General features: G+C 45.7%; 1 protein-coding gene across 1 annotated transcript; it reads right to left on the bottom strand.

The window, feature by feature from the left end:
* Window positions 1–763: 763 nt before the first annotated feature.
* On the bottom strand, window positions 764–18,766 carry STARD7 (StAR related lipid transfer domain containing 7). Its single transcript, XM_056571366.1, has 8 exons — window positions 18,033–18,766; window positions 16,145–16,308; window positions 10,515–10,564; window positions 10,318–10,428; window positions 6,375–6,457; window positions 4,565–4,664; window positions 2,399–2,483; window positions 764–1,441 (listed from the first exon to the last, which is right to left on the bottom strand). The coding sequence occupies exons 1-8, from the start codon at window positions 18,269–18,271 to the stop codon at window positions 1,266–1,268; spliced, it is 1,008 nt and encodes a 335-aa protein (XP_056427341.1). The 5' UTR covers window positions 18,272–18,766; the 3' UTR covers window positions 764–1,265.
* Window positions 18,767–25,878: the final 7,112 nt, after the last annotated feature.

Genomic DNA, 25,878 nt, shown 5'->3' with positions numbered 1-25,878 from the left:
GCGAGCACAGCAGTGCCTGAATTTCGACTCATTACCAGGCTGAAATGAGTCGAAATTCAGTGGTGACGTCACTGCTGAATGCATTCGGCCACTAGGAGGGCGACCCCTAGTGGCTGAATTTAAAAGTGATTTTAAACTTGTTTAAAATCACTTTTTTTAATTAAAGTATATTAGAGATATGTTGTAGTACTTAAGTACTACAACATATCAATTTTTCTACTTCATGACAGTGCCCATTTAATAGCTGCAATATTATTCCCTAGTACAAAAAATCAGTTTTAAAAGAGAAGATTTTTAAGATTTTTTTTTTTGGGGTGTAAACTGCACAAGAATAAAAAGCTTAACTCTTTGGGTAATGTACATTAGTGACTCCCGCCTCCTCCAGGTCCCGTTTTCAGGATATCCTCACCATCTCGATTGGTAAGTGGTCTCCAAACTTTGGTCCTCCAGCTGTTGCAAAACTACAACTCCCAGCATGCCTGGACAGCCAACGGCTGTCCAGGCATGCTGGGAGTTGTAGTTTTGCAACAGCTGGAGGAGCAAACTTTGGAGACCACTGTTCTATGGGATATCCTTACATCTGACCTACATACTCTACAGCACTTTACACATCCCATGCATATCTTCTTATAGTATTATGATGCTGAAGAATGGCTACAGACTGATGATCATCAGAAAGATTCCTTCATATGAACAAGGGATGGGCCGACAACAGACTCCTTTAAGGCACAAGGCCAAATCAGATGTCCACCTGCTCGGAGTGAAAAAGAAAAAAAAAAAAAGTCAATTCTCCATATCACCGCAAGTAGACATCGAAATTAATTGTCAACATTCGTGCGATTGATTAACCCAGTCCTTGTTTGCAAAAAAAAAAAAAAACAACAAAAAAGTAAATGTAAAAGGCCAAGATGCTTCCTTCTGCCATGCAACTGTTCCCTAATAATAATACCGTAGAAATTCCCCAATGTTCTCACAGGAAAGTATGTCGGACAAGACGGACCCTACAAGACACAACATTTAGGTTTTGCTTTCCTATTGGCGAGGTCCACGAAGCGTTACCCTGCAGCAGTGGAGGGGGCACCGGGCACAAGCAGCGCATCAGATGTAGAACAAGGCACAGACGGCCTCGTAAGGATTGGATGGTTTTTCTTGGCAGTATCTGGTTTCATTTGAAATGCTGCTGCTTAGCGGGTGTAAGGCCTTGCACTGTCCTATAGCTGTGGCCTCCAATTGTGGCGGTAAGGCAGGGCCGTTAGCGCCCCCTTTTATGCATAGTCCATCTGCGTTGCGGCGTGCGCTGCCGCCGGTTTTCGTTCGGGGCTGGCTCTAGATTCACTGCTGCAGTCCTGAGGTCGGGAGGATATGTAGTCCCTTACTTTGATCTCCATGGTTCTGGCGCGGAGTGTCGCTAGGTGCAGCTTGTCTAAGAAATCCGGCATCCCTGTCAAGTACAAACATCACATAAAACACATCAAATTTAGGAACGCACAAAATTTTCAGCAGGAGAAAATTATTGACCAACAATTGTGATTTCGGCATTTTGCAAAAATGAAAATATGGGGGGCGTGGCTTAAATTAGCAAGCATGATTTGTGTGCTAAGGGACCCACAAGTAAAGCCTGCTATACAACGCATATCATGGGAATTACGAGTACTGACATTTGATTTTTTTAAGTACTCGCCAATGCAAATTACCGACACTTTTTTATTTTTTGGTTTATTTATTTATTCTATTTACATGAACTTTTTGACTCCACATAGGGCACTACCTGTCATCTAGCTTTCCCAGTCTCCTGACATATAGTTTCTATAGGAGACTGGGAGAGCTAGGTGACAGGCAGTACACCGTGTCCTATGTGGAGTCAAAAAGTATAAATAAATAAATGAGTGCAATACCACAGAAGATTTTTTGTCATATTACATCCCAGAAAAATGAAATAAAAAGTGATTAAAAAGTCAGATCAATAAAAAATCATCAATAAAAACTAGAGATCACAGAGTAAAAAATAAGCCCTATTTAGTAAAAAATAAATGTTATAGTGGTCAGAATCTGGCAATGTTAAGCCTACTTATTTTGTTCAAAAAGTTTTACTCTTTTTATAGTGCTATACTAAAAATAAAAAATAAACCTATGTAAATATGGGTAATGATTTAATCGTATTTACCAAATTGTAAGACCAAAAAAGTAGAAAGTTCATGTGATTTATCAATATGTATTTATTAGACAACGGCCATGATTAAGCGCATGTCAGCGAGAAATGGCTCCTCGGCCAGTGTTGTATCTCTGACCTCATAGAAGAAACCTCTTTTTTGGCAGCAACGCAAGTGCCTCCTTAATTCTTCTTTCAAGCATGAAAGTAAAATATCATCAGAAACCCCCTTTAACTTATTAAACTCACCACTGGACACCATCCAGTTTACACAGTAGCGAGGAAACACAGTCTGTGGGTTGTCACTGTAGGTCAGCATGTAGTCAAAGCCGTTCTGAGGAGGAAAGAACACTGTTAGCAATAATCTACTGTGCTCCATTAACACCCAAGGCCATCCCTACTACTGAGGTTGTGGGATCATTTAGCCAATAGTGACTTTGCACTTGTAAATCTCTGATCAGGAAGCTGTAAGTCTGGGCTCTACAAGGCTGTAAAGAAGACACCATGTTAGCACAGATCAGAGCGACTTCAACAACATAAGGAAACCTGCAAAATGTTACGTTCTAATGTTACAGCTGATGGTTGTATACCAGTGTTTCCCAACCAGGGTGCCTACAGGTGTTGCAAAACTACAACTCTCAGCATGCTCAAACACCCTTCGGCTGTCCGGGCATACTGGAAGTTGTAGTTTTTACCTGGAGGCACCCTGGTTGGGAAACACTGTTGTATACTATGCAATCTGCTTATGCGTGACTGGAAGATATGACAGCTGCAGCGCTGGGGAAGCGGGTGAGGCAAGTATGCTGGCTTTTCTTGTTTTAATGCAGGCATTGGGTGAACTAGTGGGTTTTTCTGGAAAATCCCGTAAAAAGGTGTAAAAAAATTGCGCATTTGAGGCCTAAATTAGGGATTTGCATAGGGACGGACGCGGATGCAAGAATTACACTTGCCTCCGATACTCACTTTAAACCCCCATCCATGTGTACCCTGTACATTTACGGGGGGGGGGGGGGGGGGGGGGGCAAACCTCCAGCTGTTGCAAAACTACAACTTCCAGCATTCTCTTTGGCTGTCTGTGCATGATGGGGGTTGTAGTTATGCAACAGCTGGAGGTACGCTGATTGCAAAACAGAGTTTGTTACTTAACTCCGTGTTTCACAACCAGTTTGCCTCCAGCTGTTGCAAAAATACAACTCCCAGCATGTACGGTCTTTCAGTGCATGCTGCGAGTTGTAGTTTGCAACAGCTGGGGGCACTCTACTGCAACTCCCAGCATGCCCTTTGGCTGTCAGTGCATACTGGGGATTGTAGTTATGCACCAGCTGGAGGCACACTTTCTCATAGAAAAAAATGTGCCTCCAGCTGTTGCATAACTACTACCCCCAGCATGCAAAAACTACCAAAGGACATGCTGGGAGTTGCATTTGTGCCTTCTGCTGTTGCATAACAACTCCCTGCATGCCCATTTGTGCATACTGGGAGTTGTTGCTAGGCAACAGCAGGAGGTACGGCCTTACCTCCTGCTGCTGCTCTGCCAGATCCTGCCTGACGCTGCCACCGCTGTCTCTGCTCCTGGGGCCCTGATACCGCCGCCGATAGGGTGTTAGGGATACCCCCACAGCAGGAGTCCTGATTCGTCAATCGGTAAAGGCCGAAGAATCAGGACAATCATGAGGTGGCACCAGTACCACCTCACTCCTGCTGCTAAAGGGTGTTAGGTGCCCTCTTGGATGGCACTATCATCCTTTTTTTTTTCCGGGCCACCGGAGACCGGATTGACCTAGAATCGCTGCAAATCACCGATCTGAAGCAGACATGGGGGTGACCCCCCCCCCCCCCCCCACAGGGGTTTGCACAGGGTGCCTGCTAAATGATTTCTTGAACCGACATTCCACACAAATGAAAAGCCAACACTTCGTACAGCAGGGTCAATGAGTAGATAGATCATCACTCCGGCCTTGGACTAGACATATCACACCAGTGTTTTCCAACCAAAGTGCCTCCAGCTGTTGCAAAACTACAACTTCCAGCATGCCCGGACAGCCTTTGGCTGTCTGGGCATGCTGGGAGTTGTAGTTTTGCAACAGCTGGAGGCACCCTGGTTGGAAAACACTGGTGCAATATGTCTAGTCCAAGGCTGGTGTGATATGTATTACACACACAAGTAAAATACAAAATACATGACGATCAATCTCACACTTGGGCCTGACAGCAACACATATGCATATTGTTCCAAAAACCTGGTGCATTTGCAATGGTAAATCTGCTCCTCTACATGAACAGGATTTTACTGACATGACTACTGGGAAAATAGTTTATGACTTAAACAAAAAGGCCCCCCCTGATTTTATTATATTAAAACCAAGAAATTTATAGGAATGTGGTACCCCCATAGAGAAAACGCAGCACTCGTACCTCATCAAATGACACGTGCGGCCTGATCACCATCTGCGACTGGTAGTTACGAACCCGTACGTAGTTAGGAGATTCCGGCACCTCAGGATGTTCCACTGCCCTGCATGATTTAATAGAAGATTTAGCCTAAAGGGCACCAAGCATTAGATTTTACTAAACACATATATATTAAAATCTTCATCCTCCCCATCCCCAAGGGACCTTCCGGCCCTCAGGGATGATGAGGATATGAAGTTTGATACTGTCCCCCACCAGCCCATTTGCAGTCACCTGGGCAGGAGCTATACTTACCTAGTGACGCTTCTTTGGCATGATTGACAGCCTTCATATCTGTACTGCTCTCTCTGCTTAGGGAGCAGAACAATAGGCTGCCAATCATGCCAAGGGGGCGTTACTATGGTCAGAGCGCTGAGCTGCTGGGGGACAAACTTCATAGCCTCACTATCCATGCAGACAGGAACGTCTCCTGGGAATGGTGAGGATGAAGATTTTACTAATATATCAGTGTTTCTCAACCAGGGTGCATACAGCTGTTGCAAAACTACAAAATATACACACACCTACATATACAGTACAGACCAAAAGTTTGGACACACCTTCTCATTCAGAGTTTTACTTTATTTTCACGACTAAGAAAATTGTAGATTCACACTGAAGGCCTCAAAACTATGAATTAACACATGTGGAATTATATACATAACAAAAAAAGTGTGAAAATATGTCATATTCTAGGTTCTAGCCACCTTTTGCTTTGATTACTGCTTTGCACACTCATTCTCTTGATGAGCTTCAAGAGGTAGTCACCTGAAATGGTCTTCCAACAGTCTTGAAGGAGTTCCCAGAGATGCTTAGCACTTGTTGGCACTTTTGCCTTCATTGGGATCAGGTCTGGTGACTATGGTGAGGCCAGGTCATATGGGGCAGCACCCCATCACTCTCCTTCTTGGTCAAATAGCCCTCACACAGCCTGGAGGTGTGTTTGGGGTCATTGTCCTGTTGAAAAAATAAATGATGGTCCAACTAAACGCAAACCGGATGGAATAGCAGCCGCTGCAAGATGCTGTGGTAGCCATGCTGGTTCAGTATGCCTTCAATTTTGAATAAATCGCAAACAGTGTCACCAGCAAAGCACCCCCACACCATCACACCTCCTCCCCCTACACCATCACACCTCCTCCTCCACACCAGCACACCTGTGAAGTGAAAACCATTTCAGGTGACTACCTTTTGAAGCTCAACAAGAGAATGCCAAGCGTGTGCAAAGCAGTAATCAAAGCAAAAGGTGGCTAGAACATAGAATATGACATATTTTCACAATTTTTTGTTATGTCTATAATTCCACATGTGTTAATTCATAGTTTTGATGCCTTCAATGTGAATCTACAATTTTCATGGTCATGAAAATTAAGAAAACTCTGAATGAGAGGTGTCCAAACTTTTGGTCTGTACTGTGTATATATATATATATATATATATATATATACACATACATATATATATATACATACATACATATATATATATACACACATATATATATACACACATATATATATATATATATATATACATACACATACATATACATATATATATATATATATATATATATATATATATATATATATATTAAACACATTGCCAAAAGGATTATATCTGGTAATATCTGATTCTTGGTTCCATTTAAAAGAGGTTGTTTTAGGATAAAAAAATATAATAATTCATTATACCATTGTCCCATTTAATATTTATTTTTTATCTTTTTATCTTTTACGATACATACACCACAAAATAATCAGAATACAATTACCGAGACACCAGAACCATGAGGTTGTTCTCCTGGTCGATGTGATACTTCCTGACGTAGACATAATCCCGGGAATACATTGGATACTGCAGAGGGGGTAAAAGTAAAGACCGGTTGGAGGTGGCAGAAAGGACCAAACCAACGTTCATACATGTAACTACTGTGGTGACATCTTGCGGGGTTTATTTTTTTGGCTCTGCAGCTGAAATCCATCCATCGCACCCTTTATATAGTACTTCAGCTGTTCGGCTGTGAAGCCAGATGGCACAGCGTACAGTTTCCAACCACTGTAACAAGATTACGGAAAGCTTAATCCGATCTATCGTTTTATGTAAGGGGGGGGGGGGTGTTTGTTTTTATGTTTTTTAAATTATAAAATTATTGTACTACAAGCAACCAAAAGTTTTCAAGATTTTATAAAAATAGCTGAAAGCCATAAAAATGTCAGTAAAATGCAATAAATTATTCCGTAGTTAAAAGGGGTTATCCAGGAAAAAAAAAATGTTTTTATTTATCTACTGGCTCCAGAAAGTTAAACAGATTTGTAAATTACTTCTATTAAAAAATCTTAATCCTTTCAGTACTTGTGAGCTACTGAAGTTGAGTTGTTCTTTTCTGTCTAAGTGCTCTCTGATGACAGCTGTGTCAGGAACTGTCCAGAGTAGAAGCAAATCCCCATAGCGAACCTCTTCTACTCTGTGCGGTTCCCAAGACAAGCAGAGATGTCAGCAGAGAGCACTGTTGCCAGACAGAAAGGAACAACTCAACTTCAGCAGCTGATAATTATTGGAAGGATTAACATTTTTTTAATAGAAGTAATTTACAAATCTGTTTAACTTTCTGGAGCCAGTTGATATAAAAAAAAAGTTTTTATCCTGGAATACCCCTTTAAGTCTTAAATAATATGTATTTGAGATCCATAGGATACGCTATAAGTGTCTGAAAAGGTGTTTCTCAACCAGGGTGCCTCCAGCTGTGGCAAATCTAAAACTACCAGCATGCCCGGAAAGCCTAAGTCTGAGAATGCTGGGAGTTTTAGTTTTGCAACAGCTGGAGACACCCTGGTTGAGAAACACTGGTCTAAACACTGGGGATGTCACCGTGTGCAATATCATCTATAGCAGTGGTCTCCAAACCGGTCCCTCCAGATGTTACAACTCCTAACATGCCTGGACAGGGTAGTTGTAGTTTTGCAATATCCGCAGGGCCACAGTATTGAGACCACTGGTCTATAGCATATATACGGTAGTTTGTAGTGAAAGCACGCGCCACTGGTTTTTTTTTGTTTTGATTTTCATAGACCATAATGGAGTCTACGTCCCCATGATCCTCATGCACAACAGAAGTCAAGAGACCACTGTTGCCCCCATACGTGGAGCGAAAAACTGGGGAAACTGGAGCGAGAAGTTTATGAAGACTAAAATTTCTAACGAATTTCCCCTCCTGGTTCAGGACCACCAAAGAGTCAGAGAACAGCTTCTTTGGAGAACCCAACACATCCACCCATTACAAAGACAGTATTGACTATAAAAGGGGTACACTCCAGCGCTTAAAAACATATCCCCCATTGACAGGGGTCAGCACACGCTCTTTGCATTTTCTTTGCATAAACTCTGTTATCTTTGGCATTGTGGATACGTTTTTAAATGCTAGAGTACCCTTTTAATACACAACATGTAACGGTTCATTTCCGCTATGATGGTGCTGCAGGGGAAGTATACACTTGCTGCTGGGTTCTCCTGACCAATACTGGAAAAACCAGCAATGGGAAGGCTTCTTATCTGCTTGGAGTTCAGAACCCCTCTAACCAAATGTGAATGGAAAACCTGGGCAACATCTTCAACCATAAAGGAAAACTGTCAGCTTGCTCCCCCCGCACTAACCAGTGGTACTGGCTGGTAGTGCAGGGGACACTGATCAGTTTGATGCCTAACGTGCCCGGATCCATCCTGATGTTCAGCCAAAATCTTTGTTTTTCTGTATATGCTAATTAGGTGCTAACTGGCACAGGCGGGGTTCCTGGCACTCCGACGTCACCGCCGCCGGCCGCTGCACAGCCCAGCTCATCATTATTGTTTGTTACCATCTATCATCTATGTCTTCACCCTGGGCAACATGGCTGTAAGTATGTGCTAAATAAAAGAATTTTACTGAAATAAGAAGATTGGTGAGTGGCCGAATTTTTTCTACATATCTGCAACTATATCTAGATTTGTAAATTACTTCTATTAAACATTTTCTTAATCCTTCCAGTACTTATTAGCTGCTGAATACTACAGAGGAAATTATTTTCTTTTTTGGAACACAGAACTCTCTGCTGACATCACGAGCACAGTGCTCTCTGCTGACATCTCTGTCCATTTTAGGAACTGTCCAGAGCAGCATATATTTTCTATGGGCATTTTCGCCTGCTCTGTACAGTTCTTACAATGGACAGAGATGTCAGTAGAGAGCACTGTGTTCGTGATATCAGCAGAGAGCTCTGTCTTCCAAAAAGAAAATTTCCTCTGTAGTATTCAGCAGCTAATAATTACTGGAAGGATTAAGATTTTTTAATAGAAGTAATTTACAAATATGTTTAACTTTCTGGCACCAGTTGATTAAAAACGTTTTCCACCGGAGTACCCCTTTAACCCACCTTCACAAAAAAAAATAAAAAAATAAAAAAAGAATTAAACTTTTTAAATCAGTCGGAGTTTAATGTGCTTAGACTCTGACCAATCCTGGAGAAGTGTGTGCTTGTAAAAATGAGGGAGCAGGGTTAGGAGGGGTAGAGAGAGAAGCGAGCGGGAACATGCATCCCTCCCCGCTTGTTCTAGCAATTGTCAGGGTCTAATAAAAACTTCTGATACGCCTCTATGACACATCAAAATAATAGAAAAAAAAATATTGTAATGTGATTAGTAAAGGCGCTAAAATTCAATATTTATTAGTCCATTTAAAAGCCACTAGATAGAAAGAGTACAAAAAGGTGTATAAGACACAAAGAGACCTTAAAGGGATACACCGGTGCTTAGACATCTTATCCCTTGTCCAAAGGATAGGGGATAAGATGCCTGATCGCGGGAGTCCCGCCACTGGGGACCCCCGTGATCATGCACGCGGCACCCCGTTTATAATCAGCCCCTGGAGCGTGTTCGCTCCGGGTCTGATTACCAGCGACCACAGGGCCGACGGCGTGTGACGTCACGGCTCCGCCCCCGTGTGACATCACACTCCGCCCCTCAATACAAGCCTATGGGAGGGGGCCTGAGGGCAATCAAGCCCCCTCCCATAGGCTTGCATTGAGGGGCAGAGCATGACGTCACACGGGGGCGGAGCCGTGACGTCACATGCCGCCGGCCCTGTGGTCGCCGGTGATCAGTCCCGGAGCGAACACGCTCCAGGGATTGATTACAAACGGGTGCTGCGTGCAAGATCCCAGGGGTCCCCAGCGGCAGGACTCCCGCGATCAGGCATCTTATCCCCTATGCTTTGGATAGGGGATAAGATGTCTAAGTACCGGAGTACCCCTTTGATAAATTTGGCCGCCGATCTCTATTAAATGAGCCAATAGAACCAAAATAAATACTCGCTTCACTTCTAAGAACAATAGATGTATATTGTAGTAAATAAAGACCACAATAATTTCATATCATTTGCACGCTTTCCCATTTTTTTCTTCTTCTTGTAAATCTATGACACATGAGAAGTAGGGATCGACCGATTATCGGTTTGGTCGATATTATCGGCCGATATTCACGATTTTGGACGTGAATAATATCGGCGGGGGTTGGGGAGAAATAGCCGATAACTTATACAGATATTCCGGTATAAGTTATCGGCTATCGGCCAGAAAGTTCACAGATTATCGGTATCGGCCCTATAAAATCTATATCGGTGGATCCCTAATCAGAAGTTATTTTTTTGTGACAAGTGCTTTAAATATAACAATAGTAAGACTTACAGGGAAATGAGTGACCCAGTGAATGACTTCAGATCCAGAGACCACATCTCTCTCAATCACTTCCAGTTTAATGACTAGCGCGTCCCACTTCTTACGATACTCCGTGTCCAGCTGCGGGCAAAGTACAGAACAGTGAGCTGCAGAACACAGACCGCGACCACAGGAACACGACATGCATGAATGGAGGCCAACCTTACCTGGACATTAAAGAACTGGCGAGGCGTCACGTCCTTGTACGAGCCGAACACTGTGGGTAGAACAAAGAGAAAGTTATCAGAAACATAATAATAAGGTCGCAAACACAAGGTCATCCTCCTTACATGATGGGAATCCACATCCAACATGGCGCCCACTCCATCAGAAACTATTCACCTACCATAGCACTTTTTACCATATACTCTAGGAGTAAAATGGTGTTCACAGAATAGATTAGGTAGGATCCCTGCCCATATGAGCTTGCAGCAGTTTTTCCCAACCAGGGTGCCCCCAGCTGTTGCAAAACTACAACTCCCAGCATGCCTGGACAGCCTTCGGCTGTCCAGGCATGCTGGGAATTGTAGTTTTGCAACAGCTGGGGGCACCGTCTTGGGATACACTGGCTTACAGTCTATAATAAATATTTAAGGACAGGCAAAGGAAAAAGCAGCTCTAGACGAGTTAGGCATAGCGAGAGGCAAGAGTCATACATCTACACTGCTCCAAAAAATAAAGGGAACACTTAAACAACACAATGTAACTCCAAGTCAATGACACTTCTGTGAAATCACACTGTCCACTCAGGAAACAACACTGATTGACAGTCAATTTCACATGCTGTTGTGCAAATGGAACAGACAACAGGTGGAAATTATAGGCAATTAACAAGACACCCCCCAATAAAGGAGTGGTTCTGCAGGTGGTGACCACAGACCACTTCTCAGTTCCTATGCTTCCTGGCTGATGTTTTGGTCACTTTTGAATGCTGGCAGTGCTTTCACTCTAGTGGTTGCATGAGACGGAGTCTCAGGTAGTGCAGCTCATCCAGGATGGTTTGCTGTGTCTGTTAGAGTAGTGTCCAGAGCATGGAGGCGCTACCAGGAGACAGGCCAGTACATCAGGAGACATGGAGTAGGCAGTGGAAGGGCAACAACCCAGCAGCAGGACCGCTACCTCTGCCTTTGTGCAAGGAGGAGCACTGCCAGAGCCCTGCAAAATGACCTCCAGCAGGCCACAAATGTGCATGTGTCCACTCAAACGGTCAGAAACAGACTCCATGAGGGCCCGACGTCCACAGGTGGGGGTTGTGCTTACAGTCCAACACTGCAGGACGTTTGGTATTTGCCAGAGAACACCAAGATTGGCAAATCCGCCACTGGCGCCCTTTGCTCTTCACAGATGAAGGCAGGTTCACACTGAGCACATGTGACAGACGTGACAGAGTCTGGAGACGCCGTAGAAAACGTTTCTGCCTGCAACATCCTCCAGCATGAGGGTCAGTAATGGTGTGGCGTGGCATTTCTTTGGGGTGCCGTACAGCCCTCCATGTGCTTGCCAGAGGTAGCCTGACTGCCATTAGGTACCGAGATGAGATGCTCAGATACCTTGTGAGACCATATGCCGTTGCGGTTGTCCCTGGGTTCCTCCTAATGCAAGACAATGCTAGACCTCATGTGTCTGGAGTGTGTCAGCAGTTCCTGTAAGAGGAAGGCATTGATGCTATGGACTGGCCCGCCCGTTCCCCAGACCTGAATCCGATTGAGCACATCTGGGACATCATGTCTCGCTCCATCCACCAACGCCACGTTGCACCACAGACTGTCCAGGAGTTGGTGGATGCTTTAGTCCAGGTCTGGGAGGACATCCCTCAGGAGACCATCCGCCACCTCATCAGGAGCATGCCCAGGCATTGTAGGGAGGTCATACGGGCACATGGAGGCCACACACACTACTGAGCCTCATTTTTACTTGTTTTAAGGACATTACATCAAAGTTGGATCAGCCTGTAGTGTGGTTTTCCGCTTTGATTTTAAATGTGACTCCATATCCAGACCTCCATGGGTTGATAAATTTGATTTCCATTGATAATTTTTGTGTGATTTTGTTGTCAGCCCATTCAACTATGTTAAAATGAAAGTATTTCATATGATTAGTTCATTCATTCAGATCTAGGATGTGTTATCTTAGTGTTCCCTTTATCCTTTTGAGCAGTGTACTTTTCCATGTCCATCACAACATGACTGTCCAGCAATCTGGAACATCTGACAAAGCGGAATCAATCAAGTCAGAGCTCCATGATGGCGTCTATATGAACGTTACTGTCACAGATGCAGTCTATTTCATTATAGGTCAGCTGCAAACCATGACATCAATGCTGCAGACAGGGTGGGATTGAATTTATGCAGTCGTTTTCCGGGCACGTTCACACAAGGTACATTGACCGTGACATTTCAGGTGGATCCTCAACAAAATCCTTGCCAAGTTTGCATCGAAGAGGATTTGATGTGAAATTTAAAGATGTGATGGGAGAATTCCACAATGAATCCTTGTGAAGAACTGACATGTTAATTCTTAAAGCAAAATTTGATTTCCCTTAAAACATTTCTGCTTAAGTGTATGGTCACACATAGCAGATAAGCAGTGTATTTCACGCTGTGGGAAATAGGCTGGGTATTTTATGAGCAGACACACAGGGTTTCCCCACAGCAGACCTGTGTGCAGTGAGGTGTGGAGGCGGGGCGGGCGTGACCGATGACCACACTGCACACACAGGACTGCCGCGGTGAAGTCCTGTGTGTCTGCTGCGGATTTTGCACAGCGTAAAATAAGCTGTGTATACACAATGTGTGACCCTACCCTAAGGGTGTATTTACACGTACAGTATCTTGTGCATATTTGATGAGAAGGATTTAAAGCTGCAAAGTTCAATGTGAACTATATGACTGAACACAGCTGCAAATCTGCAGGATACTACATGTGACTACACCCTAAGGGTACGTTCACAGGAGCGGACATACAGCGTAGATCTGCCGCTGAAGGACCGCTGCATGGAGGCACCCTGGTCTCAAAGTGTAAGGCCAGAGCTACACTGCAACTTTTTATAGTACTACAAGAATGATTTTACCAACAGAGTGACAACCACAGTCCACAAGATTTTGTGCAACTTCAAACCGCTTTGGACCACAGCTGTATCGCGATGGTTAAAACCAGAGCTACAGTGTAAACCTGGCCTATGCTGTACTATATAAGCAAAGAAAATAAAAATATTGCTGGACAGCTTCAATAGACTGATTCAGATTTAAATGAGTACTCCGCCCCTAGGGGATAAGATGTCTGATTGCGGAGGTCCCGCCGCTGGGGACCCCACAATCTCAGCTGCGGCACCCCAGACATCTGGTGACGGAGAGAACTTCGCTCCGTGACGGATGACTGGCGATGCAGGCCAGAAGCTTGTGACGTCACAGCGATCCACGCTCATTCAATGCAAGTCTATGGGAGGGGGCATTGCCGTGACGTCACGAGCCTTGAACACCAGGTGCAGCATGGAGATCGCGGGGGTCCCCATCCTTATCCTTTCAATAGGGAATAAGATGTCTAGGGGCGGAGTACCCCTTTAACAACTCTAGACGGTGCTACATCTTTTTCCTTCTACAGGAAAGGGATGGTCATGTCCATTTATACAATTCACTTGTACAGTATCCAGCACATATTCAATGCACAAGATTTAAAGCCAAGTTCAGTCACTTTTACATTTACATTGCAGAAAATCCGCAGCTTCAAATCCTGTGCATAATATACTGTACGTGTGAATACACCCTTAAACGATACCAGCTGTAATTTCACCTGCGTTCTGGCTCTTGGGACCTGTCCAAGCCAAGATTACTGTCACAATGATCTGCACCAGATTAAGCATTTATGTTGCTATAAGTAGAACTACTATCTCTACTTATCTTGTGTTATGTGAATGATGACTGAGCGTTCATATACGAAGAGAAAGGAGACTGAAACCCCGACTCCAACAACCTATTACAATAGGAGATATATACTATAACCCAGTGTGGGGGGACAGGCTGACAGTTTTCCTTTAAAACATACCTGTCATTTAAAAAAAATATTGATATGTCAGAGAGACATTTATTAGTTAAGGTCTGGGGGGGGATCTGACCCCTCCGGTCACTAAAATGATCTGTGAGAAGTCAGAACTTAGCGCAGTCTCTCCTGCCTCTGTGTCACGTGACCTGAAGGGACTTACGATGCAAGTCTATGGGGATGTCAGGGTGATTGATAAAAACTTCTCACATGTCCCTAGGATGTGTCAAATGTTTATTTTTTATTTATTTTTTATTGATAGTTTGAGAGAGTGTCTCCCAGCCAGCGTGCCTTCAGTAGTTGCATGACTATGACTCCCAGCATGCACAGACATGCCTGCCTGGGCATGCTGGTAGTTGTAATTTTTCAACAGCTGGAGGCACCCTGGCTGGAAAACAAAGCTTCAAGAAGAAGAATAATCTGTATTGGGATAGGTATAGTAGGTAGGAGAGAGTAAGGTGGTCCAGCACTGACAAGACTAAGGCTGTCTGGATGTATGTGACAGTGGAGTGCGGTGGTGACAACCAGAATAAAGTTGATGTCGGCCGTGCAATGTCCAACATAATTCAAAATACACTGAGTATAGAAGACAGGACAGCACTCACCATTCAACGGAGCTTTATTGAAGCATTCCAGTGGTAACGGACAGGTGCCTAAGTGGAGACGGGGGACGTAAGCGGGACAGACTGTTTCACGCTCTCACAGCGCTTGAAGAAGCACTGTGAGAGCGTGAAACAGTCTGTCCCGATTACATCCCCCGCCTCCACCTATGCACCTGTCTGTTACCACTGGAATGCTCCAATAAAGCTCCGTTGAGTGGCGAGTGCTGTCCTGTCTTATATACTCACAGTGTATTGGGATAGGTATCATTGCACCATGTACAATGCAGCCAGCTTCAGGATTACCAAGGGCATCAGCCTGGACACTGGGATTCTTTTGCATACAGCCACCTAAGCCAATAGGTGCCAAAGCACCCAAAGTACTGACCTCAAGGACCTTTCAGGAATGCACACATATCTTGTAAACTGTGTCTTTGTGCTACATCGGGAGGAAACGGACTGAAGCACAAGTTAGAAACAGCTGTTACTGAAACAGAGATATGCTCACCAAGGGCATCTAACAAGGGTATCACAAGTTGATGCCAAGATGCCAGTTTTCATTATCGCCATCACGCAAGTCCGTGTTACATTACTGACAAGGATAATATATTACGGTCACTTAAAATACCTTTTGCTATGGAAGAAAGACATGTCAAAACTTTCAATCGGTCGGTGTCTGGGAGCGCAGACCCTTACTGATCGCTAGAAGGAGTGGGAAGAAGTGCCTGGTTCAGTGCTTCTCTCCCCGTTTCTTCTGCAGGAGACGAGATTCATAAACTTTCTATAGCAAGAAACTTCTGCAGCAAAAAGAGAGAGAGATTGATGGGGAGAAGTTTGCTGGGCGCTTCTTTCCATTCATTCTAGCAATCGTTGGGGGGGGGGGTTCATGCACCCAAACCTGACCAATTAAACCTTCTGATTTGTTTTCATGACAGTGTTTCCCAAGCAGGGTGCCTCCAGCTGTTGCAAAACTACAACTCCCAACAGGCTCCCGAAGGCTGTCCGGGCATGCTGGGAGTTGTAGTTTTGCAACAGCTGGAGGCACCCTGCTTGGGAAACACTGCGCTTTTACATTTCAAAAGTTATTTTTTTTTGCTCTGGCATATTATCTTCTTGCCTTCCAGAATTACATGCAGAGATATGCCGAAAAGTGCCTCTCTCACCTCTGTATTGGTATAGGTGCGTCCCCTCGATTGGTCGCCTCCACAGCCGAAAGTCCTTTTTATCCATCACCAGCTCCCAGCCTTCTTCACCGTCATCGAACAATTGGGTCTGCCCCTGAGACATGCGACGTGTCTGCTGCATGCGCTTCATCTCCTCCGCCGACCTGCAGAGAACAGGATCAATGTGAATGGTGGAGGACAAGAGATCAGACTTATTCTCTGGTATCTAGTTTTTTTTACAAGAGAAATATCTTTAAAGGAGTACTCCACTGGCCAGCGTTTGTAAGTAAATGTTCCGAACGCTGCGGGGGTCGGACACGCACCTCGTGACATCATGGACACACCCCTTGGTGCAAGTCTATGGGAGGGGGCGGACCTCCGCAGCACGAAAACAGCATTCAGAACATTTATTTACAAACGCTGGCCAGTGGAGTACCCCTTTAAAGGGGTCTTCCACAAGCTAAAAATGTCAATGGGGGCAGTTACATGGGTTACTCCCCTACCCAACATCCGGAACATTGAGTTCCGAATGCTGTGTGCGGGCTTCTGTGTTCACGTCCGCCCCCCTCGTGACATCACGTCCCGCCCCCTCAATGCAAGTCTATAGGAGGGGGCATGACTGCCGTCACGCCCCCTTCCCATAGACTTGCATTCAGGGAGCCCGCACACAGCGTTCGGAACTCAATGTTCCGGATGCTGGGGAGCGGAGTAACTCTTTAAACTGGCCATACACTTGACATGATTGTTCAGCACATGTGCACAATCTGCCAAGCATGCATGTGTTTTTAAGGGTGAGGGGTAACCTGCTGCCAGGCTCCTTTGGCGGTAGGACCGCGCCGTTAACATTGACGGCAATGCAGTGCTTGCGGAATTCCGCACAAAAAAATTAACATGTTCTTTCTTTGCGCGGAACAGCTGAAATTGTAAACGGATCTCGCGAAAGACCCATTCACACTAATGGTAATGTTCACCGCGCATAATTCCGTGGGAAGAGCTGGGTAGTAGCCTTCGGCTGTCCAGGCATGCTGGAGGCACCCGCTTTGCAACAGCTGGAGGCACCCTGGTTGGGAAACACTGGTCAATGAGATCTGTCAGGAAAAGCTGATCTGACCAGTCATATGGGTCATGGCTCCTTATGCCAGTGTTTCCCAACCAGGGTGCCTCCAGCTGTTTGCAAAAGTTTGCAAACAGCTGGAGGCACCCTGGTTGGGAAACACTGCACTACAAAATCAGGGTCCAGTCTGATAGGCCATTCAGGAATCTCGGAGAGCTGGGAAGTAGCCTTTCGCTGTCTGGCCATGCTGGGAGTTGTAGTTTTGCAACAGCTGGAGGCACCCTGGTTGGGAAACACTGATATAACCCTTGACAGATTTGACATTCCTGTAAGTCAATGGGAACGTCAGGAAGCTCATCTGACGTGTCATATGGGTCATGGCTCCTTATGCCAGTGTTTCCCAACCAGGGTGCCTCCAGCTGTTGCAAAACTACAAGTCCCAGCATGGCCGGACAGCCGAAGGCTGTCCGGGCATGCTGGGAGTTGTAGTTTTGCAACAGCTGGAGGCATGCTGGTTCAGCTGGGTAGTAGCCTTCAGTTGTCCAGGCATGCTGGGAGTTGTAGTTTTGAAACAGCTGAGGCCCCCTGGTTGGGAAACACTGCCTTATGTCCATGTTCAGATGTAGCAGAAGTGCAACATGTCAAAAATCCCCACAGCCTTGATGCTAATGTGAACATAGCCTTAGTACCACCACCATGTGCAGGAAGGCTTCTCTATGGCAGACCTCTGACTACAATGACTGCACTAAAATTACCAGCATGAAACGCGTCTATCAGAGGATGCTGGGACTTGTAGTCCCCCGGAGATGTAATGAAGTGTGTCATAGTAATAACCTGAGGATCTCTTCCTCCCGCACCCGCTCCTCTTCCCATAGGAAGGCCCCGGTGAGCGCAGCCAGCAGCCTGCCCGTCCTCCCCGGCCTGTTCCTGTAGCGCAGGCCCCGGATAAGAGCCCTGGCGTTGCGTTCTCCATAGCGGTGCTGTGCCCTCCCGTAGCTGCACACCGGGGGCAGGCGGGAGCGGAGCCATCCCACGATCCCAGCCGAGACACCGCGGACCACCTGCTGCCACATCCCGAGGAGAGAGCGCCCAGCGCCAGCCTGCTGCACGACACGCTCACTGAGGCCCCGGCCACACCTGCCCGCCCCGCCATTGGTCGTCGGCTCTCGGGCCTGTTCGCTGATTGGACAGAAGAGCTGTCAATCACAAAGTGACTTCACACGGCACGGAGTACAGCCCAGCTCAAGGGCAACAGAGATGAGCGGATAACGTGACCGGCCACGTGACCTAGGACTGTACCCGCTGCGCCTGGCCGGGTGTGCCGGCTCCATTATAATAAAGATAATATTATGTCTGGAAAAGTACATGAACATCCTGTACCACAGAAGACAGAGAGTGGCAGTGCCCAAGAATAGCTGTGAACCCCAAGCATGGCCCCCTACAATACAGATAAACAATGTATGGGGGTCACACCAACCCCAGCAGAGGCATAGTCACGTGTTGTTCTGTATACCTGCCCATCCCTGTCTTGGGCCCACACTCCTAGGGACTCTATATTATAAACTGTTATGCAATGGTTATTGGTATTTTCTATGTACTTGTCACTTTAAACCTGTTGTCATGAACCTTGTTGTTAGGGGAGTATGCAAAGGTGAACCATGTGACTTATCTGCCCAATGGGAATGCTTGGAACCTGCTCCATATATATATATATATATATATATATATATATATATATATATATATATATAGTGTAACCAGAGTTCAGTTGTAGCTGAGGTACAGTTGAGAGAAGTCTGAAGAGTCTGTGAGGTGATTCTGAAGGAGGCCTAGTCCAGCAACCATGGTTCTTCTACCAGTTAACCCCTGCGACTGGATGAAAGTCAAAGCCTGGCGTTAAGCGCCAAAGTCTTAAGGATTCAAGTCAAGTCCAGCACGTCAGTCAGTCAAGTTAGTATTTCAATTAAAGGAGTAGTCCAGTCCTGAAAAACGTATCCCCTATCCTAAGGATAGGGGATAAGTTTCAGATCGCGGGGGGTCCGACCGCTGGGACCCCGTGCAATCTCCCGTACGGGGCCCCAGCAGCCCGCAGGAAGGTAGTGTGTCGCCCACCGCACAAAGCAGTGGCTGACACGCCCCCTCAATACAACTCTAAGGCAGAGCCGGAGATTGCTGAAGGGGGAGAAGAAAAGTTTATTGTCTGCCGTTGTGAAAGTCCAAAGTCTGTGTCCGTCATGTGTAAAGTGCAAACAGAAGCCATGCTGCGTTATCCAAATTGATCGGTACCTGCAAGAGTTAATGCAGTCGGAGAAAAGCGCACAAAGAGAGCCCACAAAAGTCAGCGCCCCGCCCCGAGGCGTGGAAGTCAGGACTCCGTGCCGAATCCGAGGTGGGACCTAAATGGCGGCCCCTTGTTGCCCAGGGGGCGGCTGAAGAGGGTGCACTGGTGATGTGTTTCTGGCCAGCGGCCATCTTGCCGAAGTCTTCTATAAAAAGCAGTGCACAGCCAGACCTCTTCAGACCACTGGAAGTGAGCGAGAGGAGGAGTATGGCTGAATCCTGAGTCTCTATGAGTCCTAAAATGACGTGCAGCGCCAGTGAAGTCGGGGCGGCCGCCGCTCAAATGTTCCAGACGTTGGCGGACCATCTGCAGAAGCTGTTGCTGGAGGATTGGTATTTGCAGACTCCACTCGCTGAGAGCAACGACAGCTGGTCAGCTACCCCAGTCAGCGGAACACCCGGAAGAACTCCGCCATTATCTAGAGGGGTATCACCGATGAGGTTGTCGCCCCACCACCGGAACTGGGGAACCTAGGCCGAAATCGAGACAGAGGAGTCATATGCGAGTACCACCGGCGGAAACTGATTTCTCCACCCCGTCTATGCCCTCTAGCCCAGAGTCAGCCCCCCAGGTCCCGGAGCCCGTGTCACGTCCCCGGTCACCCCCGCTGCCATGGTGGGTGCTTGGCGATGAGCCCCATATTATCCACTATATGCTGTCCCTGCCTGGGAAAGAGCACCCCTCCAATTCCTGCAGCTTTGTCGGAGAAGTCTGAGCAAGAAGCGCGTATGGCTGCAATTGTGGAAGAGATGTGGGAGCAGAGGAGGCAGGAGAAGAGGAGGCAGGAGCTCCGTCGCAAAAATTTACCATTTGATGTGCACCAAGCGCAACAGAAAGACACCAAACATCTGGAGCATCTGTACATCAGGATGTTAGATCACCCGAGGTCAGGAGAGCCACCCCTAGTCCGGGGAAGAGCCACAGTAATCTAGTTTGACAAATCCGGGGTTATGGCACTTTGATGGACTGCCACCACTGTGGCACCGTACTTGTTAACAGAAGAGCGATAAAATGGGACTACACCTACACTCCCTAGAGAGCTGGGAGATTGTTGATTATACGCCAGTCTAGAGTGATCGAGGGGAATGGGTGGCAGGTGTGACCCGACCAAAGAACCCCACACAGCTCCCCTTCGTGTACTTTCCCTCAGAGGACTGGATTTCAGATCCCTTCGGCCTGCTGTCCCCTAAAGTGAATGGTGAAGTCCAAGAGGAGCATTTCCAGCATTTCCTATCAGCCCCAAAGTATGTATCTGGTCTGAAGAAGTCGTCTGCTGCTGATGTGCCCCGGCCTACTCCTGGCATTGAGGAAGTTTGGCCGACTCAACAGGAACCAACTAAAGTGCCTCGGCCTACTCCTGCTGAGGAGGAGGGTTGGTCGGCCCATCAGGCACCAACAGTCTGTCCCCCAGTGGCGCAAGCCGGTGCTGTTCAGATGGTAGTCACTGTAACTCCTACCATCTCGCATTCCAGTCTCACCAAGGTGTCGTGGAATACCACTGTTAATCCCATGGAGGGAGTTCAATCAAGAGGGCCCGCTTCATGTCCCAGCCCAGGAAGACCGGAGACTGGCCAGGCTAGGATAGAAAATATCCAGTCTAAGTGTCCTTATGGCAAAAAACACCTAACTTTTCTAATTTTGTCTCACTAAAAGTAAATTGAAGTGAAAAAAGTGAATTGGAGAGCTGTTTTTCTCTTTGTTTTCCAGTTTTGCAACGTTCAAGAAGATGTGCCTGGCGACCATGCCAAGAACTCTAACCGTAACCATATTCTTAAGTATGTACCTGGCTTAGGCCATGAACATCTAAGACTTACAGTACCTAGAACTTTTATAAGGGAACTAAATTAAATCACAGGGACAAATATCATAATGTTACTGAAGTTTGTCAATATGAGTCAAATAATAAAAAGTGTAACATAATGATGTTGGCTGCAGAAGTACTAATGGGCTACAACTGTACAAAATGTATATAAAAATGTTTATGTATATGTATATCAGTACCTTAAGTGGAAGTGTGAATGGGAGTGCTGAATCCCACAGAAGTCTATTGGTTTTAATTTGAGGTGGAATTCCACTGTGTGAATAGACCCTAAGAGGGATATTGCCAACTCTAAAAACATTGCTGTATTTATTTTTTAAAACAGCTCCACACCTGCCCTCAGGTTGTGTGTGTGGCATTACAACTCAACTTCAATGGAACTGAGCTGCAGTACTGCACACAAACTGAATAAAAGAGCGGTGCTGTTTCTAGAAGAAAGTAGCTATATTTCTCTAAACCTGGATCTATAGCCTTAAAGACAGACATCCCGCCCCTTCTTGATCTTGTTTAATGAATCAGCATCATAAGGCAGAGAGAGAGAGAGAGCTATTTTAATCTGCCACATTATTTATTGTGTATGTAGATACAGTACATACCTGTGACATACCAATAAAGATTAGGAAAGAAATTCAGCCACTCCTGATTCACATACCTTCTCCCAGCAACACCCAAGCACAACACAACTCCAATGTGTGTCTGGAAAATTCCCAGAATATAACATATTATAAAGGTGTTGGGAATTGCAAATGATAAAATTCTATGCAGTGGATAGACATTATTCCAGAAAGGTAAAAATGTTGGGAAGGATTTTACCTTATTAGCTTTGATAAACCTTAAAATATCTGTTTTGTTACATGATTGAACATTTTTAACTAAATAACAAGAATATAGACTTAGGCAATGTTTCCACATGGTATTTCTGCACATGTGCCAAAATGAGCACCAAAAAACTATGCAATGTGCCCCCATTGTTTGATCAGAGCTTCAGATATGGACAAATAGCTGATAGGGAGATAAAACAAATAAGGCTTCTTTCACATTGCCGTTGTGACATAGCAGTGCGACGGACGTCAGGGAACACGGGAAGAATAGCGGGAGAAAAAATACATCATGCAATGTCTTTTTCTCCCGTTACTCCTGTAAAAAAAAAAATTTCATAATAGTAAAAGAGATCTGTTGGGACCCATTGTTGCCCTGTCCGGATAACGGACGTTAAAGGCACACACAGAAATAAATGTGCCTAACGGACCTTTTCCGACGGGGCACAACGGCAGTGTGAAAGGGGCCTGATACCCTTGCCTTGCATGATTGATGTATGAAGCGCAGAGCTGCAAGCCAGACCTTGTACATAAATCATGCAGGGCATTGAGGGGTGGGGGAGGGAGGAGGCATGCATGCTGTAGCTAAGACTCTTGAGCTTACATGAAAAACATAATTGTTTAGATATCAGCTGGGAGACAGATATCATTTATTTAATCAACTATCTGTCCATGTCTGTAGCTCTGAGCACGACATAGAGCTGACAGATTTAATTTAAATGTGTTATTTTGGAAGTCGCTTATTTCAGCGTGGAAAATCTGTAGCAGATTTTGTTGCAACCAAATGACTTTATTGCGATCGCTGCAAATCTACAAATCCTCCACTACTATTGCAGATTTGCTGCAGGCCCATTAAAATCAATAGATTGCCTAATTTGCTGATTTTCTGCAACAAATATGCATGCGCAAACGATCCTAAGCATCAGAGATGTCGGACATTGAATTGGGGCTAATCTGCAGCCAAAAAGTGTCAAAATACCTTGCAAAAATAAGTGTCTACCCTTGGCATTTTTACTGCATGTTTTGTGGCTAGGGAAAAATACAGTGTGAACATGCCCTTAGAGATAATTGCCATGCGTCCTATTGGGCGGTTCTTATTCATCTGCACACTAATGCTTGGGATCATGCTAGAACTTCCTGCTTGATCTGGGTAAGTAGAAGCTGCTCCATTTTCTCGACTTTATATATGGCTTCTTAGATCACATTGTATGTAACACTAGTGAACTAAAAGTAAATATCTACCATAAGCGTATGTTCACATATCGCTTTTCAATCCTCCAAGTATTCAGCAGCAGATCCTCGGATTTCTGCTGCAGAGGTTCAGGTTGCAACCCTGTTCACATACAAATGGAGAATACACGTGTGAACAGGGTTGCAGAATCCCCACTCACATGCATGGAAGGTGGATTATCAAAAGATGGGATGTAATGTGTAATCTGTACTGAAAGCAACATCAAATCTAACGTGTGTGAACAGGGCTTAAAGGGGAACTCTAGTGGAAACAAGTGGAAAACAAATGTTTTCAAATCAACTCGTGTCAGAAAGTTAAACAGATTTCTAAATTACTTCTATTTTTAAAATCTTAATCCTTCTAGTACTTATCATCTGCTGTATGCTACAGATATACTACAGCGAAAATTGTGCAGTTCTTTCCATCTGACCACAGTGCTCTCTACTGACACCTCTGTCCATGTAAGGAACTGTCCAGATTAGAAGCAAATCCCCATACCAAACCTCTCCTGCACTGGACAGTTCCTGACATTTTGTGTCATTATAGATCACTGTGGTCAGACTGGAAAGAACTTCAAAAATGTCTCTATAGTATATCTGAGTATACAGCATCTGATAAGTACTGGAAGGATTAAGATTTTTAAATAGAAGTAATTTACAAATCTGTTTAACTTTCTGGCACCAATTGGTTGAATTGATAAAAAAAAAAAAAAATAAATAAAAAATTTCCAGGGCAGTACCCCTTTAACCTGTTGGGGACAGAGGGCGTACAGGTACGCCCTCGCATCCTGGTACTTAAGGACGGAGGGCGTATCTGGACAATTTGCGGCGAATCCGGGCCAATCGGGTCACTAGTGACCCGATCGCCTGGAAACTAAGAATGATTGGAGCTGACAGAGACCCCCTCCTATCCCCTGCCATTGGTCAATGGCAGTTGGGGCGGGGGGGGGTTAAAGTTCATTATCCCCGATCTGCCCACCAATCGTAGTCCGGGCAGAGCGGGGGGGAAGCATGGCCGGCTTACCTGACCAGCGGCGGCGTCATCGGAGCAGCGGCGGCAGCAGGAAGAGTGCAGCGGTGGAGGAGGCTGCAGTGAAGATCGCCGGTACGTGATCTTCACTGTGGGTGGCCTTCTAAAAGTTGTAAAACTACAACTCCCAGCATGCCCAGACAGCCTCTGGCTGTCTGGGCATGCTGGGAGTAGTGGTTATGCAGCACCTGGAGGGCCACAGTTTGGAGACCGCTGTGTAGTGATCTCTAAACTGTGGTCTTCCAGATGTTGTAAAACTACAACTTTCAGCATGCACTGACTGTCTGAGTATGCTGGTAGTTGTAGTTTTGCAACTGTGGCCCTCCAGATGTTGCAAAACTACAATTCCCAGCATGCCCAGACAGCCAGGGATGCTGGGCGTGTAGTTCTGCAATATCAGGCCCTTCATATGTTGCAGAACTACAACTCCCAGCATGCCTGGACAGTCTGGGCATGCTTGGAGTTGTAGTTTTGCAACATCTGGAGGGCTACAGTTTGGAGACCACTACATAGCAGTCTCCAAACTGTTCTTCCCCAGTTGTTGCATAACTACAACTCCTAGCATGCCCAGACTGTCCAGGCATGCTGGGAATTGTAGTTCTGCAACATATGGAGGGACAGATATTGCAGAACTACACACCGAGCATCCCTGACTGTCTGGGCATGCTAGGAGTTGTAGTTTTGCAACAGCTGTAGGCACACTGGTGGGAAACACTAAGCTAGAGTCTGTTTCCTAACTCAGTGATTCCAACCCGTGTGCATCCAGCTGTTGCAAAACTACAACTCCCAGAATGCACTGACGGTACATGCTGGGAGTTGTAGTTTTGCAACAGCTTGCGGCACACAGGTTGGAATCACTGAGCTAGAGTCTGTTTCCTAACTAAGTGGTTCCCCCACCAGAGTGCCTACAGTTGTTGCAAAACTACAGTTCCCAGGATGTACGGTCTATCAATGCATTCTGGGAGTTGTAGTTTTGCAACAGCTGGAGACTTGGGGCACCCCCCCCCCCCTCCCATGTGAATGTACAGGGTACATTCACAAGGGCGGGGGTTTATAGTGAGCGGAAAACTCACTGTGAACCCCAGCCAGTGCAAATGTACCCTAAAAACACTACACTATACTAATACTTAATAAAAATTAAAACACTACATATACACCCCCTTACACGTCAGGGTTTCCTAAATGGGGCCTCCAGCTGTTGCAAAACAACAACTCCCAGTTTTGCAGGGCAGCCATTGACTGTCCTGGCAGGCTGGGAGTCTTGCAACAGCTGGAGGCACCATGTTTGTGAAACACTGCTGTAGGGTTTTGGTGTAGACAGGCCCCATCCTTTTATCCGGGTCCACCCCTATTGCAAATTCCTCATTTAGGCCTCTAATGCGCATGGCGCTTTCTCACTTCAGAGCCCTGTCGTATTTCAAGGCAACAGTTTAAGGCCACAT

Source organism: Hyla sarda, chromosome 4 (genome assembly GCF_029499605.1).
Source record: "Hyla sarda isolate aHylSar1 chromosome 4, aHylSar1.hap1, whole genome shotgun sequence".
NCBI lineage: Eukaryota > Metazoa > Chordata > Amphibia > Anura > Hylidae > Hyla > Hyla sarda.
The sequence above is the reverse complement of the archived record's forward strand: the minus strand, read 5'-3'. Positions and strand labels throughout refer to the sequence as shown.